Consider the following 19,142-nt stretch of genomic DNA (forward strand, 5'->3'; position numbering starts at 1 on the left):
CTTGTCGTCTAGCCATTCTTCTGCATTGTCTGTGCCAGTGCTCCATACAGGTTCTTCTCCAGGCCTGTGGGCACCCAAGACACCCGAAGGAATCTCCATTGGAGTGAATGACACTCCCCTGCATCTGCAGGCACCGTAACAAAGCGGACTGCTCTGCTGCTCCTGAGCTCTCATGGACTCCGGAACAATCAATCAATCAAGACATTTATAGAGCGCACTACTTACCCGTAGGGTCTCAAGGCGCTTAGGGGGGGGGGGGGGGGGGGGCGGGGGGCTTGCCGTTACTGCTCGAACAGCCAGGTCTTGAGCTTCTTCCTGAAGGAGAGGTGGTCTTGGGTCAGGCGCAGGTCGGGAGGGAGGGAGTTCCAGGTCTTGGCGGCCAGGTAGGAGAAGGACCTTCCTCCTGTTGTCGCTCTGCGGATGCGTGGGACGGCGGCGAGGGCGTGGCTGGCTGAACGGAGGTGGCGTTTGGGAGCATAGAAGTTGATTCGGTTGTTGAGGTAGCTCGGCCTTGGTCGTGTAGGGCTTTGTGTGCGTGGGTGAGGAGACGGAAGGTGATTCTTTTGTTGACGGGGAGCCAGTGCAGGTCTCTCAGGTGTCCGGAGATGTGGCTGTTTCGTGGGATGTCGAGGATGAGTCTGGCTGAGGCGTTCTGGATCCGCTGGAGTCTCTTCTGGAGCTTGGCGATGGTTCCGGCGTAGAGGGCGTTGCCGTAGTCCAGTCGGCTGGTGACGAGGGCCTGGGTGACGGTCTTCCTGGTTTCCGTGGGGATCCACCAGAAGATCTTCCGTAGCATGCGCAGGATGTTGAAACAAGCCGAGGAGACGGCGTTGACTTGTCTGGTCATGGAGAGGGAGGAGTCCAGGATGAAGCCGAGGTTGCGTGCGTGGTTCGTCGGTTTGGGTGCGGTGCCCAGGCGGTGGGCGTGGAGCCCAGGATGAGGACCTCCGTCTTGTCTGAGTTCAGTTTCAGGCGGCTGGTCGTCATCCATTCGGCTACCTCCTTCATCCCTTTGTGCAGGTTGGCTCTGGCGGCGGCGGGGTCGTTGGTCAGGGAGAGGATCAGCTGGGTGTCGTCGGCGTAGGAAATTATGTTGAGGTTGTGTTGGCGTGCGATGGCCGCGAGGGGGCTCATGTAGACGTTGAAGAGGGTAGGGCTCAGCGAGGATCCTTGAGGGACGCCGCAGATGACTTCGGTGGCCTCTGACTTGTACGGCGGTAGGCGGACTCTCTGTGTTCTTCCGTAGAGGAAGGAGACGATCCATTCCAGTGCCTTCTCCTGGATTCCGACGTTGCTGAGGCGTTGCACTAGGGTGCGGTGGCAGACAGTATCGAAGGCCGCGGAGAGGTCTAGGAGGATGAGGGCCGCTGTTTCTCCGTTGTCCATCAGGGCTCGGATGTCGTCGGTGGTGGCGATGAGGGCGGTCTCGGTGCTGTGGTTGGCTCGGAAGCCGGACTGCGAGGGGTCGAGGGATCCGTTCGTCTCGAAGAAGGCGGCGAGCTGCTTGTTGACGGTCTTCTCGATGACTTTGGCTGGAAACGGGAGTAGCGAGATAGGGCGGTAGTTCTTGAGTTCGGTGGGGTCTGCTGTAGGTTTCTTGAGAAGAGCGCTGAGTTCGGCGTGCTTCCAGCTCTCGGGGAAGGTGGCGGTGTCGAAGGAGGTGTTGATGATGTCCCGCAGGTGGGGTGCGATGACAGCGTCGGTCTTGTTGAAGATGTGGTGAGGGCAGGGGTCGGTCGGAGATCCGGAGTGGACGGAGTTCATCATGTGGACGGTGTCTTCGGTGCTGATCGGAGTCCAGGCTCGGAGGGTGGTGGTGGGCGGTGTTTCTGTGGTCCTGGCGTGCGTCGGTTGGGTGCTGAAGCTGTTGTGTATGTCCGCGATCTTGTTGTGGAAGTAGGAGGCGAGGGAGTTGCAGAGGTCTTGCGAAGGGGTGATGTCGTTGTTTCCGGCGTTGGGGTTGGAGAGCTCTTTCACGATGTTGAAGAGTTCCTTGCAGTTGTGTGCGTTGTTGTCCAGCCGGTCCTTGAATGCAGTTTTCTTGGCGGCGCGGATGAGTTGGTGGTGCTTCCGGGTGGCGAGTTTGAGGGCGGTCATGTTGTCTGGTGTAGGTTCCTTTCTCCAGACTCTCGAGGGCTCGGCAGTTCTTCTTGGAGCTCTTGAGTTAGTCGGTGAACCATGGGGCTTTCTTGCTGCCGGGTCTGCTGGGTGGGGTCCTCAGGGGGGCGAGTTCGTCCGCGCAGTTGCTGATCCACTTCGAGAGGTTGTCGGCGGCTTGGCTGGGGTTCGCTGAGCTGGCAGGTGGGTGCTGGCTCAGGGAAGCGGCGAGTTGGTCCGCTGTGATCTTGTTCCAGCTTCTTCGAGCAACCTGTTGCTGGTGGTGGTGGATCGTCGTTCTTTTGAAGGTGAAGTGTACGCAGCTGTGGTCCGTCCAGTGGAGTTCTGTGGCGTGGCTGAAGGTGATGTCTTTGCTGGATGAGAAGACTGCGTCGAGTGTGTGTCCGGCGAGGTGGGTGGGGGTGTTCACCAGTTGCTTGAGTCCAAGGTTGGCGAGGTTGTCGAGCAGGGTTCTGGTGTTGCGGTCGTTGTTGTTCTCCAGGTGGAAGTTGAGGTCCCCCAGGAGGATGTAGTCAGCGGAGGGGAGGGCATGCGGGCTGACGAAGTCGGCGATGTCCTCGCTGAATTGTGTGCGTGGTCCCGGGGGTCGGTAGATCAGGGTGCCTCTGAGGGTGGTCTTTGGGTCGGTGTGGATCTGGAAATGCAGGTGTTCGGCGGTGGTTAGGGTGTTGTCGGTGCTGGTCGTGATTCGATTGGTGTGCCTGTGGATGATGGCGATGCCTCCTCCCATCTGGTTGGCGGTGCGGTCCCTCCGGGTGATCTTGTAGCCCTCTGGGATGGCGATGGCGATGTCGGGCTTTTCAAGTGGTGGATCTGCAACTCCCTTGAGGATTGCGCTGTTTTCTCAGCAAGTTTGAAGTCAGTATCCCTCGTAAGTACTGCTGGCGCAATACCCATGTGAACCGTAGCAACGATGTTGCCAAGGCTCGTTGACTTCTCTAGATATCTTCGGGCTCCAAGAGGCTCCAACCCCCAACATCCAGCATCTCTTGCTACCAAGATCTTCGTCCTCACCTTATCCTCTGCACCGTGGGCCTGCATCATTGGTGAGCTGCTCGAGGTCCTCTTGCGACTCCTGTCCCTCTGACCTGTGGGTGCTCTAGATGGTCTTCTTTGGCTCCAGTGGGATTCCCTGTTTGCTCGGGCCTGCTCTGACTCTCCTGCACTTAGTGAGTCGCTTTGACCTTGCTGGGTCAACACTGAACCTTATTTGTCTGCCACACCTGTTGCCACTGCTAAGGCTTATTGGGTGCTCCCGTCAGACACAGACACCCTGGCTCTGGACTTCAGACATGGAACAGTTCGTGAACGGATTCTAATCTTCCACAGCGTCACCTGGTCCGCACAGCTACAGCGCCAAGGTTATCTTCCAACATCGGCGGGCATTCATCTTCTGTGCCACCTGGTCACGCCTGAGCGGCCTACACTCTTCTTGCAGGTACTTCTCTTCCTGGATCAACTCTTGGATTCCACCACACTCTCTTGACCTTCGCCAGCAGCATCTTTACTGAAGATTTCCATTGTGGTCTAGGGCGGTTCCTGAGGTCACTTTGCACCTATGCACACAGGTTCTCTTGTGTAGGTATCTTGGTTCCACGGGTGGGGTGACTTTACAACCTTCTATAGGGTTTCTTCATGATCCTTTTCTTGAAAACGTTAACCGCGACTTCCCCATTAACTTGTATTGAGCACGCGGTCATGTTTCCACTCTGCATATTGCCTCCGAGGGATTCCTGGGTACGTACCATGGGTGGTTCCTTGGGTCCCCGGCTCTTCCAGGTCTTCTGGGTTCAGTCTCTTCTTCTGTCGTGGATCACATTCCACTTTATTAGTATATGATTTAGTCTCCCCCTGGAGACAACTTTGCTACTTAACTGTTCTATTACTGAAGTATTGTGTGTATTGTGATCATATCTCTGAGTAGGAGATATTGCAACTTGTGGGTGAGTGCTTATGATTAATACATATTTTTATAACTACACTGTGTGGTTCTTTTTCACTTAGTACTGGTAAAACAAGCTACTTCACACTCCTTCTGGTTAAAAACCTGAAGGCTGCTCTCCACAGCTACCACTTAGAGAGCTTTCCAAGGTGGACTAAGACCACTAAAATCACTATAAGGGTTGTCTGGATTAGTGCAAGGGGCTCCACTTAATAAGTGTGCACCATATACTAAACCAGCCTCCTATAGCAGATGTTATGTATTATTCTGAAACAGCGTACCCATCAGTAAAAGCATCAACGGGAAATACATATTTGATTTTACTAATGAAGATTTCTGCAAGTCGATTCCTTATCAGACGAAAACTCCCAAAGAAATTTCCAAAGAGAAAACAAAATTAACAGGCAGGACAGAGAATCACCAGAATAACAGAAGAAACTTAACACACACTTAAGTCAAAATGCATCGCCATCCTTTTTAGGTGTACTGTATTACTTGAGGCCCTGTTTTAAATGGAACTTCTCTATGTCCCCTCTGCTGTTGGATCACTTTGAATGTATATGTTGTTTTCTGTCTGCACTTTTATGGATATGTTCTTGTATCCGAATAAATACATTGAATTGAAAAGCTTAGCCAAACTATAACCGTTGCTTGGGAAACACTTTAATTTTTTAAACCGAGAAACATGACAAATTGTTTCTCTGATGTTCTGAATAAACAAAATGTAAGAGAAGAGACAATTTAAGCTGAAATTACCCACTTTCTGCACCATTTCATTGAGTAAATAAGTAAGAAAAACTGGGATCATACAAAAGCTCTCCCACCATCCTTGCTCAAGTAAGTCACTAAAAACTCAAGGACTAAGAAGCTTTAGGTCAAAACAAGTATATGGCATCAAATGGGCTTTGGTTGACAAAAAAATTAACAAACCCTCCCAAATGTTCAGAAACCAAAAGTCCCTGAAATAAAAGATACTGATCATGGGAATGAACAAATGCCAAATTGTAGCCAGGTCTCTATTAACATTAGGACCAGTCATTGTCAGGGAAATGGCAAAATCAAGAATGTTTACAAATGCGAAGGAACAGTGCGACAAGTCTATGTGCTTAGAGCAAAGAAAATACACTGTTCTGGTGGCAATTAACTAGGACTGAATCCATCAATAAAGATCTAACTACTAAACCTACCCATCTAAACAGCTGAGGTGTGTCTCCAACAGTTAGATGTGACACTTCGCTACATTTTCTCTTCTGCTCTATGCTAGTATAAACGGGCAAACAATTTCTGAAAGTTCACTCAGTAAATATCTATTGTTGATTACAAGCATCAAAACATACTCTGCGTGATACCATTATATTAAGACTTGTCCCCAGTGTTATTTAGCTTATGTTTAGTCTCAATTTTAACTTTTTCATTTTGAACTCAGCATAATTTTTTAATGGTGGCTTGCAAGTGCTTTTTTTGATTGCGAAAACTTACTAGGCACGCATTTATTCCAGATAGACATTGTCGAATTCTGGTCACCACATTTAGTTCCAGGGTAGCACAAGTCAGAACACGCTGCATTGTTCTAATGTTGTTTGTGCTCGTAGGAGAAGACTCTGCTGCTTGAGTCTAATTAAAACTCTGTTCTGCAACTTTGGCACAGTGTGATAAGCTTGCTGTTTTATTATAAACTAGCTGTACCCGGCCACGCGTTGCTGTGACTCAGTCTGGTTAAATGGAAGAGAAAGAAAAGACTACGCGCACGTTTCTAATATGTTAAATTTCACAATGCTTGTGGGTACATAATATGTTTTTGTGACTATTGTCTCTATGCGTCCCTTGCAGTTGTTGTGCAGCAAGCAAAATCGATAGTGTCTGTTCGCCCTTTAGATTAAAAACACATGCGTATTGTACACGCGCGTACTCGAATCCAATGTTGGGTATATATAAACACACACTAATGATGCAAAGTGAACCAACTCCTCCCCGCTCCCTCCACCCACTTCCCGGTCTGCCATCCTGACACCAACTGTCCATCCTAATATATGTAGACTATTGTCTCTATTCGTCCCTTGTATTTGTTGCGCAGCAACCAAATCGATAGGGTCTGTTCGGCCTTTCGATTAAAAACACGCGCGTATTGGACACGCGGGTATTCTAATCCCACGTTCTGTATATAGAAACACGCGCTTAATCGAATCCAACGTTGTGTCAAAATTTCCAATCAATTGGTGAAGAACTTTCGGAGATTTAAGATTTTGAACAAAGGAACATTGACATTTTTAGGTGTCTGTTCGGGCTTTCGATTAAAAACATTTGCGTATTCGACACGCGCGCATTGGAATCCAACGTTGTGTATATAAAAACACCCCCCTATTCGAATCCAACGTTGTGTTAACATTACAAAGCAATCGGTGAAGAACTTTCAGAGATTTGCCATTTTGAACAAACGAACATTTACATTTTTATTTAGATATAGCATTTGTGCTGAAGTCGGGGAGAGGCGCTCTTCCTGTTGGAATCATCACGGAATGCTGGTATGCTGTGACTAAGATGCAGTTCCGATGTACCTGGCATTCATACTGAGAAGGAAGATAGTCGTGCGAGAAGAAGTGTGCAGTCTTGCACACGCGAAACAGAGTGGATTTAATTATGCACTAAGGTGGGCTTCCTGACAGTAGTAAGGTATGGGGTTGAGTCATTCCAATAGGCCTGGCGGATGGGTACTCCCTACATGCTCTCTTTAACATAGATATATTAGTAATAGATAGCAGTTATGTTTGTAACATTATGAATAATTAACACAGTTGAATTGTTTGTTTTTCACCATTCTAATAACGCTTATTACATTTCATCTCATCTTTTTAATAACGCCATTTAATGTTTTATTTACAAACATTAGAGCTTTTCAATAAACTTTTGAAAATGCAAAACCATATCTTTTTCTTGTGACACTTTGTTCATGTATAAGTAACAAATAAAAGGGTTATATCTGTTTCCACATATTCGTTAGGACTTTTAGAATAATGCTCTAGGTTAACAAAATCATCCATAACTCTGTAAATTTAGAAGTTTTGATGCAGTACAGTGAGCTAGCCAAACAGACAAACATTTAGTGATTATATAGTAAGACTCAGTATCTTTATTATGAAGTTTTATTGTTCTATATACACAGTTCTACTACACTCGTAGGAACCATAACATGGCGGCACCAACGTTCTGTTTAATGGGTCTCCTGAGAAGTTTACTTTAGTGTTCCCAAAGCACATTTAATACCTGTATCTGTAGACGTCCTTGGTGATAAAGGTTTTATCCTACTTTAGCTTAATAGGAAATACCGATTTATGTCTGTAAGTTAATAAAGCTTGATTGTTTGAAAGGATTTTCCCCTATAGTGTTTTCCTTTCTTTGAAATCCATTAATTAAATATGGTGCTACCAGTTATCATTCCTCTTAACTGCAAACAAGCAGTAACTGCAAATTTAACTAGACATGGGCTAGACAATGCTGGCGGTGAAGTTACCCTACAGTAAGGATGAGGCACATGAAGAGTACAGATGTGAGGTTTTTATTATTGAGTTGATTTTCCTGCAGTCAATGACAATTCATGCATATTTCACAGATACCTTTAGGCTGCGGTTCTAGCTGCCTATATACCTTGTGAATATTTAGAAATACCATTAGCTTACCAGGAACATTATAATTGGTTCCGAGGCACCTTCCCACTTACGTTCACAATGTTAGACTGGGTCATTTCAGTAATGAAGGGGCAACCTGGCCAGACTTAGCAGGCCATACATCTTATCCTAATGCACAGGCACTACTGCAGCTTGATACGCTTGCTTGGTTAGGCTGTATCGACGTTTGATGCAGTATGTTCTGCATACAATTACTACTGCCCCAGCAAAGCCTCCTAAAGCTGGTCAGGTTCAGCTAGCTGCCCGCAATTAGTCCTATTACAATTAATGCAATTATGGGCAACACCGCTTCCAAACCAGAGGAGATGCTGTTTTGGACTACACAAAAAACAAATCAGCTTGAGGCAGTGTTTCCCCCATACGGGACACCATGATAAATTTAGAATTCTCACTGTGTGTCTGCCACTTGGTATGGTTCCCCCTAGGATGGAAGCATATGGTGTTATAGAAAATTCAATAGAATGGCAAACTTATCTCATTGGAACCTCCAACGTGGAACCTTCCAGAAACCAAACAGATTTGAAGGTGGCGCTTGACACAAAATAATCTATCTGAAAAGTCCCCCAGTAATGGAATGTTGCTTACAAAATGTCTGCATTCCTTTACCATTTGAGACAGACTGAGACAGACTGAGAATTGACAATCTGTATGCAGATTACCAATTACAGCGAGAATATGCTGAAACTATTAGTTGCACACCTACCACCATATGACCACTGATTCTAGACATAGTCACGTTGAACCTACACACACATAATTTTCAGATAGTACAAAGTAGTGATGTTTAATGGAATTTGAATGGTGCTTCAGAGCTCTGATAAAAGTAAGGCTAATCAACACACAGATTTAGGAAAGTAATTGGTACTATTGCTTAGCCCCAAAGTGTGCTAATTAAGAGATCATTCGGGTGGGGTCCCATCCTCAAAAGGGACACATCTATTATCAGCAATTCCTTTGGCACTTGTCTCAGACACCCGAAAAGGATCAGAACATACTCTCCTATACTTCACTAAAATTGCAGGATCAACTTAATGTTTTGTGAGAATACTGCTTTGAGGTACCAAGTAGATCCAAGACACAAAAGTTCATAATTCTAGACGTCCAGGCTAGTAGGACAGAAAGTGGGTGAAGGATCTCAATCTGTTGTATGCTCTGCACTCTTTCTTTTGGGGATAATACAAAAATTATGACACAAAAAAATACAATACAGTGTCCAAGCTGGCCCCTCTGTTTTCAAGTGTGTGGCACTTCCAATACTGAACCCTTAATCAAATTGAGCAAGACCCTCAGGACTGGCCACAATTTGCCTGTTTTGTGTAAATGTGTCTTTTAAGAGCAAGAATACTGGTCTTCCCCAACCAGTTGTCCAGGGAGGGGCCACCATGATACCTCCGCCTTTGTAAATGTCCTACTACAACTGAAAGGACCTTAGCAAACAATCTGAAAGGTTAAGTAAGCCCAAATAAAAGACATCCATTCAGACGATAAAAAAATTATGAATGGAATACTTTAATCTGAACTACTGAATCTGAACTGATATACTCAGAGTGGACTTCATTTAATAATTGGATAGCTTGTGTGAGCCACTACAGAGATGGCAGAGTTATATGCAAATTCTTCTAAGCCTCAAGTCAGCAGTAAACATAAGTTGGCCTTTAATGCACAGCTAAGACTATTTGCTGGTCGAGAACTCTGGAGGAGGAGTCAAGGTACTTCATGGATGAAACTCTAATGTGCCTGAGGTTGCTTGTGTTCTGGTTCAGATGAGAAGTGAAAAGCAGTTAAGATGGTCTCGTTATTACTTATCTAAATGTTGAAACTCATACACTGAAGATGATGAATTCGGGCTCTGTCTTTTCTAAGCCTTACGAAAGTGGCTGTTGACTGCAAAACACATTTAGGGTAGAGCTGGTTCACATTCACTTTTTGTGGATGTTTAGAATATATGGTTGCAGAGCTCATTCACTTACATATGTTTAGATTTGAACTTTCTATGATTGGGATAAATGATTATAAAACAGTAGAGACAACGATTGTATGTAGTATAAAATTAGGATAAATAAGAAAATGCATATATAATGAAACCATGGTTTGCGTATGAATACAATTGTACTAGACTAGCATTGCACCGGGGGAAACCTGGTGCAATTGTGAGAATCCATTAGTGCTTGTGTGACGAGGGGGACCCGGACTCGGGTCCTCCAGGCTTGCCTTTTCATGTGTCCCCTCTCTTTGCACAGCACACGGACTCCTGGAAGACCACGGACGTGGACGGCTGTCATCCCTTGCTGAATACAGAAGACCCGTGTTTCTTTAATTGGGCGGACCCGGACCTGGGACCCGCCCTCCGGACATCGGTAAAACCCTACCCAGGCTACACACAGGTGTGTGTTACACCCGGAGGAGGAGGAGAGTGGCGACAGGAGAGCGAGGACGGAGCGGAGTGGAGGAAGAGCGAGGACGGCGAGGAGTGGAGGGAGATCGAGGACGGAGCGGAGTGGAGGAAGAGCGAGGGCGGCGAGGAGTGGAGGGAGATCGAGGAGCGGAGAGCAAAGAGGAGAGACCAGGCGGACCAAGGAGCCGAGAGCACCGGAGAAAGACCTGAGGAGGAGCGAGACTGCAGCGACACGCCAGGAGCCAGGAGGCCGACGAGAAGGCGCATCGCCCAGCCACGCTTCCCGGGAAGTGTGGCTAGGACAGGTACGGTCTCATTTCCTGGGTTGGGCGGGACGTATGCGGGACAAGCCCCCTTGACCCCTACCGTGCACGAAGTAAACACCCCCCTTCCCCTCACTATTCCTCACAAGTAGCGGGGTATCTAGCGTGCACGTGTGCTTCCTCACAACCCCTTCCCTACCACAGTTCTTCTGGACAGCCGGAGTAATATTGGTTTTTCTTTTCTTTCTGCTGTCATCTGCCGGCCCTCGTGCAACAACGGCGGAAGCCCGGACTACACCTCCCAGATGACACCGGGAGTTGAGACGGCGGGGAGGTACACGAGAGGCTGAGGAGGACGCTGCCAGTCCCCTTCCCTACTATCGGGTCCCTGTGCAAAAGCGAAGACTATATAAATTAATAAAACCTGCCCTTCCTACAACCCCGTTGTCCGTGGATTTGTTCGGCAATCCCCCTGAATCCCCACAGCTTGGCATTCATTTCTTGCAATAGCGCTATTTAATTAAACTTGAAGCTTCTGATTATCAAAAAGGAGAACAGCGCCAATCTTTTCTTGGTTTACTTTGAACTGAACCCTTCACTCTTCAATTGCAGTGCCACATAATTAGTGCTATGGAATGCCTACCATACCCGTTACTGGGCCACATATTATCTGATCAGGTGTTGGTCGACATACTGCCTCAATAGAGACCAATTCAGAAAAGGGGGTGGTGATGAACAGAGTGTCTGAATTAAGCAGACCACTCTTACCCAGTCCAAAGATCAGGGCTTGATCCATCACCGTTATTTATCTCACTTCACCATCCCAGCTCAGAACCTGGCTATATGCAAATCAGTCTGTCCCTGGCCCAGTGCATCATGGGAACAGGGCAGACTAAACTACCAAGCCAATTCTTCACCAGAAAGGAGACAAGCTACCGGGGACCGGTTTCTGGCATTTCAGCCGTCTTCGGCCTGGCTTGCTTGAATCCTGATGGTGCAGTGAGAAAGGGACTCATGTCTGAGTATACCCTGCCACACCTATAGTGGCCAAAATCGATTCAGAAAAGGGGGTGGTGATGAACAGAGTGTCTGAATTAAGCAGACCACTCTTACCCAGTCCAAAGATCAGGGCTTGATCCATCACCGTTATTTATCTCACTGCACCATCCCAGCTCAGAACCTGGCTATATGCAAATCAGTCTGTCCCTGGCCCAGTGCATCATGGGAACAGGGCAGACTAAACTACCAAGCCAATTCTTCACCAGAAAGGAGACAAGCTACAGGGGACCGGTTTCTGGCATTTCAGCCGTCTTGTTGTTTAATTATTTTGTCCACCATAAGCGTGGAAGGGTAAACTCAGATGTGAGTCCCTTGCTCATTGCACCATCAGGATTCAAGCAAGCCGGGCCGAAGACGGCTGTAATGCCAGAAACGGGTCCCCGGAAGCTTGTTTCCTTCCCAGTGAAAGAATTGGCTTTGTAGTTTGGTTTGCCCTGTTCCCATCATGCACTGGGACAGGAACGGACTAATTTGCATATAGCCAGGTTCTGAGCTGGGATGGTGCAGTGAGCTAAAAAACGGTGCTGGATCTAGCCCTGATCTCTTGACTGGGTGAGAGTATTCTGCTTAATTCAGACACTCTGTACATCACCACCCCTTGTTGTTTAATCAATAGAAACCAAGTCACAGGATGCCTTTCACTCACTGGGCCACTTAAGCCCAGACCAATGGGTTACTGGGTCACATATTGCTACGTTTGCTGGTTACTGTGCTGCATGATGTGTGCCCATGCAGATTAAAGGAACATCCTACACAACTATCCATTACTAGTATTATTACACCTAATAATGCCTGATCATTTAGCCAGAATATGTGCCTCTTATGCACATAAACCTGATCAGTTATTGGGCCATAACTGGTCCAGGATGCCTGTGTGCTACAAAATGTGTGCCATTAGTTTACTGGACCACAGGATGTGTGATTATTTTTTTCAACATTACTAAATATATGCCCTCTCTCTGGCTTCCTGTTTTTTAACTTCTGTCTTCCTTTTCATCTGTGTCTGCCTACCCCACATTCGGGAACTTTCACTTGATCATTTTCTCTGCCACTCACACACATGCACACTATTACCGTCACTCGCATTCCTCTTCTAATCAGACAACCGTCTCTCACTTTGCTTTCCCTCTGACACTCAGTCTCTTGCATTCACATACCAACTCCAGATCCCTCTATCAAACTCTCTAGTTCGTTCTTAGAATTTCAACTTTTATTGTAAATCAATTACTTCACATTACTATTGCTTTGGTATGTTTATTCATAGGTGAGCATGAAGATAATTAAGCAGGGGTACACTGAGCGGACAACACATAGAAGAGTGCAAAAATATGAATTGGCTCATCCATGGATTGTAATTCGCTGGACCTTATGTACATTGCCTCCAGCATTAGTCTATATCTAAATTTTATGATTAGTAACTATAAGCTGCAGATGGAGGATTCCTAGCTCGAGTGCAATCCAAAAAGAAAAGTGCTGAATGCTGTCATGAGCCACAAAAAAAGATTTAAGTGAAGGGTGGCAGACTAGATTCAGCAAAAGCTACAGAAGGAAGAGGAAGATTACCAAAAAATGGAAGCCAAGGCCAGACTGATCTGCTTGCGCAAGGCTAAATGTTGGTGGGGTAGTTTTGCACATCTGCACATTCAGCAAATCACCAGGAAGCTGTACAGTTCAAAGAATGCCTTGTACAAGCTCTCTAAAATAAACGGATAAATATATTTAGATTTGCAATGTCAATCTCTAGTGAAAGTCTAAAAGCAGCAGTGCAGCTTCAGTTCGCTCCCAACCAAAAAACAGACTGTAAGGAATGGACAGCTGCCCTGCTACAAAACCCCCACCATGAGCTTGGCTTTCTTGAGTTCTCCCATGGAAAAGGAAAATCCCTTTCCTGCTCACACTTACCCTTCTTGCCCTTGTAAGGGGAAAATAGGTGTGACAGGAGAAAGGCTTTCGGAGCAGGGAAGGCAAAAATGCCTAAATCTAATTTTCTACATCTGGTCAGTTAACAAAAAAGAAAAAGAATTGGTTTCCTGGTGGCTCTGCCTGCCTAGCTATATTAACTCCTTAGCTGAAAGAAAGGCTTAGCTTCTCTCATGTTTGCTATGCTAATTCAAGTGACGCTTATAATTATCATAGAATTCAGTGTGGTGCATGCTGATTTTGGCTCACTGTGCAAAGAAATAACATGCGCATACTTGCTCAGTACAGAAGGAACTATGGTCACCGGGGCTGACTTTCGCTTTAGTTTCAATAGGTTTTTCTTGTGAATTCTGAGAAAGTACAAGAAATACATCTTACTTAATCCCTCCCCTTTCACCCCTGAAACACCCCCCAAAGAACCCCCACCATGCACATCCGGTAATCCAGAACGAATTCATTGTTTGATCCTCATCGTCCATGCATTCTCTAAAACATCTTGCACACTTAAGTTTACTCCCTGTTTTGAATGGTTATATGTTCCCATTGGCTTTCTGCTGGTAGTACAAGTCCAGTTTGGTATCATCTAGGTTGGTAGTCCTCACAGTCTAATGGGGGACTGAAGCTCTTTAAAGGTGTTCCCCATGTATTCTAATAGGTTGCTTTATAAACTTTCTCCTTCCCGAGTCCCCCATTGGTAATTTCTTCCATTACTAAAAGCCACCACATCTTTTCCAACCAAAATGTTTGTTGGGATCATCTTTATCCACCAAAGCCATAGTAAAGGTTGTTTCCCTGTGAGAAGCATTTGAGAGAATTTTCACCTTTCTGCTTTGTAGATTATATATTTCTTCTGATGAGGTACCTCATAAATTGATCTCTGGATACCCATCTACTCTAGACCCAGTTACCTTCTTGGTCACCTCAATCACTCTTCCCATAAGGCTTTTAGATGTGGACAGGACCAAATTGAGTCGGGCCATGAGCTTCCACACCTTCTCCTGCATTGTGCCCCTTCATTCTGAAAGTCTTCAGTTGCTATAGCATTTAATACTATCTGTATAATATCTTGAATAGTCTGTCCTTCCCCCACCCATGTAACTTAAGCAATTGTTTGCTCAAATAATGAAGTTTTGACACTGGTCGCATCTAAGGTAGTTCCTACTTTATTTTTACTGGCCCTCTGGAAAGTGAGTTCCTGCCCTACTTTATTGTGCAGTGTTACTGGTAGATGTGGGAAAGTGCGTCCCTTGCCATCTTAATGGAGGAGAAATTGCTCATAGAGTGTAAATTCAGTTACAGAATTTCTTGACACAGAGCTGTTGAATCCAGGATCATATCCGAACGTATCAATTAGTGTTCAGCCTTCAGGTGTGCAAAGGACTTAATCTCTTCTCCTGTAAACATATCCCTTAAGTCTGAGAAAGTGCACTCTTTTTGCATGGTAGCCCCCACTTTCTGCTGATTTGATGATGTGCTTTGACTGAGTGTGCCCTGGGCTCCTGCTTACCAGGTACCCAGGGACCTATGTTCTTTCCCTAAAACTGCATTGAAGCCTAAACCCAATTGGCATCTCTGGCCATAGGTCAGCCCCTGGTAAATAGTACCACAGGTACTCAAGGGACTGTGACCGGAGAAGGCCTCCAAGGGCTGCACCTGCTGCGATGTGAGTGTAATAGGATAAGTTCATTAAAGAAACAATGCTCACCGGCAGTATAAAGCAACCTGTAGAACACCACAAGTGAAAGGACCGATCCTTGTGGGAGGTTGCAAATGGAGACAAGGCGGTACGAAGACAGGACTAGTAAGCCTATTTACCAATGAAAAGCAACGATTTAGGGAGTATGGTAACAGGAGCCATTTGAAGAGATGGGTGGGGAAATGGCCTGAGCTTGTATGTGCTTATATTCCATACTTCATACAGCATGCCTCGCAGAGCGAGTAGCGCATGTGCGCTACCGATCGGCTCGTCCTTAAAGAACAAGCTACTTACCTTCAGTAATGCTTTTTCTGGTGGATACAGTATCTGCCTGTGGATTCCTCACCTTATGAATACCCCCAGCGCCAGCATTCCGTGGAATTCATTATTGTTTTGTATTTCTTGCGTTCTCTTTTCTATTATGGTTTCCTGTTTTACTCTTAAAAAAAATGGAATGTGGGTTGCGACCACGCAGGCCCATCACCTTATAATTTTAATTTGACTGTTGGAGCCACAAAACCATTAAAATAGACAACATGGGTATCTACAAGGAATTACCTGTAGAAATGTGTAAATAAAGAAACAAAAAAAAACCTGCTTGAACTTTTGAAACCTTGTGAATGAACTCTAGCCATAAAAATAAATGACAAAAGTGTAAAGTCTTTCCAACTGGGTCAATGGATTTCTTACATTACAAAAAACATTTTTGCAGTCACAAACACGGAATCAGGATGTTTGCAACCACAAGAAAGTTTTGTACATCTGACCCTCCATTTGTTAATTTATATACAACAGATAGCACCTAAACAGCAGGTAGTGAAGGAACATATAAAGTTTGTAAGTGATTAGTACAGCTAAACCAAATACTTGAAAGCATTGTTAATGAGCTCACAATTGTATATGTATGCAATGTTGCTCATCACTCAAAAAATAATGTTAGGTCTTCAAAAATAATTTGAATGGCACAACACTATTAAGAAACATAAGTATGTCACAAAGACCAGAAGTGTTAAAACATTTGTGATCCAGATCAGCCCAGTGCATTAGCTGAGAGTGCAGTGATTCAGAGTAGATGACAGTGGCTTAGAATGCAGGGCATAAAGTGGAGATGTGCAGGGTAGATTAGTGTGGCCTAGAGACTGGACTGGTGAAGAAAACAGTGGTGTAGAGTGGCAAAGAGTGCACTGGCATGGAGTAGAGTGGTACTAGTTAGAGGAGTAAGGTGTAGCATGACGTTGCATAGTGCAGTGGCAGAGTGGAGGGGTGCTGAGTGGAGGGGTGCAGAGGAGTGGTGCTGAGTAGAGTGCACCGGTGTGGAGTGCTGCAGAGTACAATGACTAAGAGCCGAGTATGCCTAGTATGGTGGGGCACTGCCATTACAGACAACACATTTTCAAATTAAATGACCATTACATTTGAACATACAAAGTTTTACTTATTAAACTATACAGTTTACAAAAGAAAATGTGTGGAAATTGCAACACCTAGTGTAATTATTTGTTCTGATCCCATTAAAGTAATTGTTTCAAACACACTTCAGAAATAACAAAAAATGTGCTTAATTTGTGTTCTTAATTTTGATATATTCTAAGATGCTTAAACTGTTCTTTTAATTTTTGCGTGTGCTAGAAAAAACCTTTTTCCTAACCACAGTATCCAGCAAGATGGTCACATAAATTCTCTCACTTTGAAATCAGAGGAGCAAAAGTAATCAAATGCCTTCAGAAGACAGCTCCTGACATTTGACCTCGGTCTTTGAATGCACAGCACATGTGATAAAATAAGAACAAGATTTAAAGGTCTGTTTACAGAAACCTGGTTAATGGAAGAATACAGTAAACAAGGTTTAGGCAACGGGCGAGACAAAATGAACCGGGAGAGCTTAAAGCAAATAAATCCAGCAGTTGTAAAGCCCAGAAATGGGAGTTACCGACCTATTAACTGGTGGAATGCATTCTTAGGTCAACTTTTTGAACGTCCAAGATGTCTTTAGCAAACTAGACAGTTTCGCTGCCTGGTAGGTTGAGGCCTAAAAAGTACAAACTCATGAAGTTATGTAGATAATTATTCATTCGCTGTGCAGATTTGTCCTAGGTGTTCCATTTAGTACAAGACTGACAGTAAGTTATCCCTCACTGACAGCATTGGTCATTGAAGTATGGAAAAAGACCATGGCAAAACTGGGATTGTGGGGAAGGGTGACACTGGAGACCTCCCTCTGGGAGTCCTGTATGTTGGCGGTCCTAAAAGTACTGGAGGGTAAGAAACTATGGGATATGATGGGGACAACAAAACTAGGTGCATCTGAAGTGCTCAGGGATTTTTCTTCTTTGAAGAGTTGCAAAAGTCATGCTTTTTAAGCTACACAAAAACCAAATAAGTTCTTAGAGGCTATGGGGAGATACCGAAGGATTACTAGCCGCTAACCTACACAAGTATGTGATTTCACAAAACTACAGGACACTACAGAATAGTCAGCCATCCCTTGATCCACTATGGGACAAATGTGACTGCGAACTGTGGAATCTAGCGAATGAAGCCCGGGGGGTGGGGGGGGGGGGGGCGGGGGGCATGTGCTGCTTTCTGAGGGAGGTTGCAATAAATGAGGGGCTCAGCCTGGTGCAACTATAAATATTGCCCGAGCATATTACACCAGACCCACCAGGAAATTCTGCATGGGGAAGCAGACAATTACATTCTTGTGGGGAGGTTGTCCCTATGGGACTGCTGCAGGCTGTGCCCATATAGGTATGCAAAAATAACAATTGATGGACAGAATGCAGAACAATGTCATACATTCACCCCAGTACAGAGATCTGGGCCTACATCCATAGTTTTTTTGCTCACCATGCCATTCCAGTTTGGACCCAGCCATATGCAAATCAGTCTTGGCCCTGCGCCCAATGGGGACAGTCCAGCCCTAACTGCGAGGCCAGGTCCTCCCTGGACTGGAAACAAGCATTCTAGGACCGGTTCGGGGTTTCACTCTTCATCAGCCAGGACAGATTAAGTCCAGTGGCATGGAGAGCGCGGGGACCCACGTCTGGGCATATCTGTCCCACTCAGGGTGACAAATGTAAAAATAACAATTGTTGGACAGAATGCATGTCATACATTCACCATAGTACAAAGATCTGGCCCTGAACCCTCACATGAGCAAAATAATTATGTATTTAACCCAGATCTCTTGACTTGGGATGAATGTTTTGATTTGTTATGCATTCCGTCCATCAATTGTGTGTCTTTTGTACCCATATAGGAAGCAAGTGGGCCAATCCACCTCGGGTGTCACGCAAGAGAACATGGTAACAGACCCAAAATTAGCTGTGTAGGGAACATGAGGCAGATAGCGAGGTGTAAGGTGGTTGTGGAATGAGGGGGTCAACTATACCGGACTAAATATACCATGTTGTTTAGTGATGTGGCTTGCATGGTCACCAGGAGAGACAGCTCAGCTATGCAGAAGTGGGGGAAATTCCTAATTTGGTGCTGAAAAACAGGCGTGGGCTGGCACATAAAGGGCCCAGGGCTGCCCGTAGAAATTTCACAAGGTGTGGGCATTATGAAAGGAATTCAGAGATATGGTTAAATATCTGAGGTTGCAACACAGTCTGCCGTGCATGGTAGCTCTAGCTTACAGATCTGCAAATGTGTGATGCAACGGTGCTGATATGTTTCTATGTTGAAATCATTGTTCTAATATTGAAAGCGCAAAGTAGAATAAAAGGAATACATAAAAATGCTGCACTTCGAAGGATAGAAAATATATTGACAAGACAATAAGCAATATAATTTGTGATTACCTGTTTCTGGGAGGGTACTGCCTGAGTGACGTCAAAGGTGAAGCAGCTGGCTTGAAGGTTGGAGATGTAAACCCATTAATAAATCCAGTGTTTGGAAATGGTGTTACCTACAAAAACAAAATATTTTAGAAGAACAATGGTACACAACACTACAGCAGAAATAAAAGTTGCTAAGAAAATGCTGACTATGGCAATTGAGCATTCATTTATAATTTAACAAATAAAGTGGAACCAAGTATTCCCAAGACATCGCCATCCCAGAG

At 45.4% G+C, this 19,142-nt stretch overlaps 1 protein-coding gene across 1 annotated transcript in view; it reads right to left on the reverse strand.

Annotated features, from left to right (window-relative positions):
* LOC147662826 (la-related protein 4B-like) overlaps positions 1-19,142 on the reverse strand; it is a 317,319-nt gene that overhangs the window by 221,988 nt on the left and 76,189 nt on the right. Inside the window, exon 5 of the mRNA XM_086950884.1 lies at positions 18,880-18,986. Coding sequence (XP_086807010.1) covers positions 18,880-18,986 — 107 coding nt within the window. The remainder of the gene's footprint in view (positions 1-18,879; positions 18,987-19,142) is intronic.

The sequence above is a fragment of the Lissotriton vulgaris genome, unplaced genomic scaffold (assembly GCF_964263255.1).
Source record: "Lissotriton vulgaris unplaced genomic scaffold, aLisVul1.2 SCAFFOLD_1812, whole genome shotgun sequence".
Lineage (NCBI taxonomy): Eukaryota > Metazoa > Chordata > Amphibia > Caudata > Salamandridae > Lissotriton > Lissotriton vulgaris.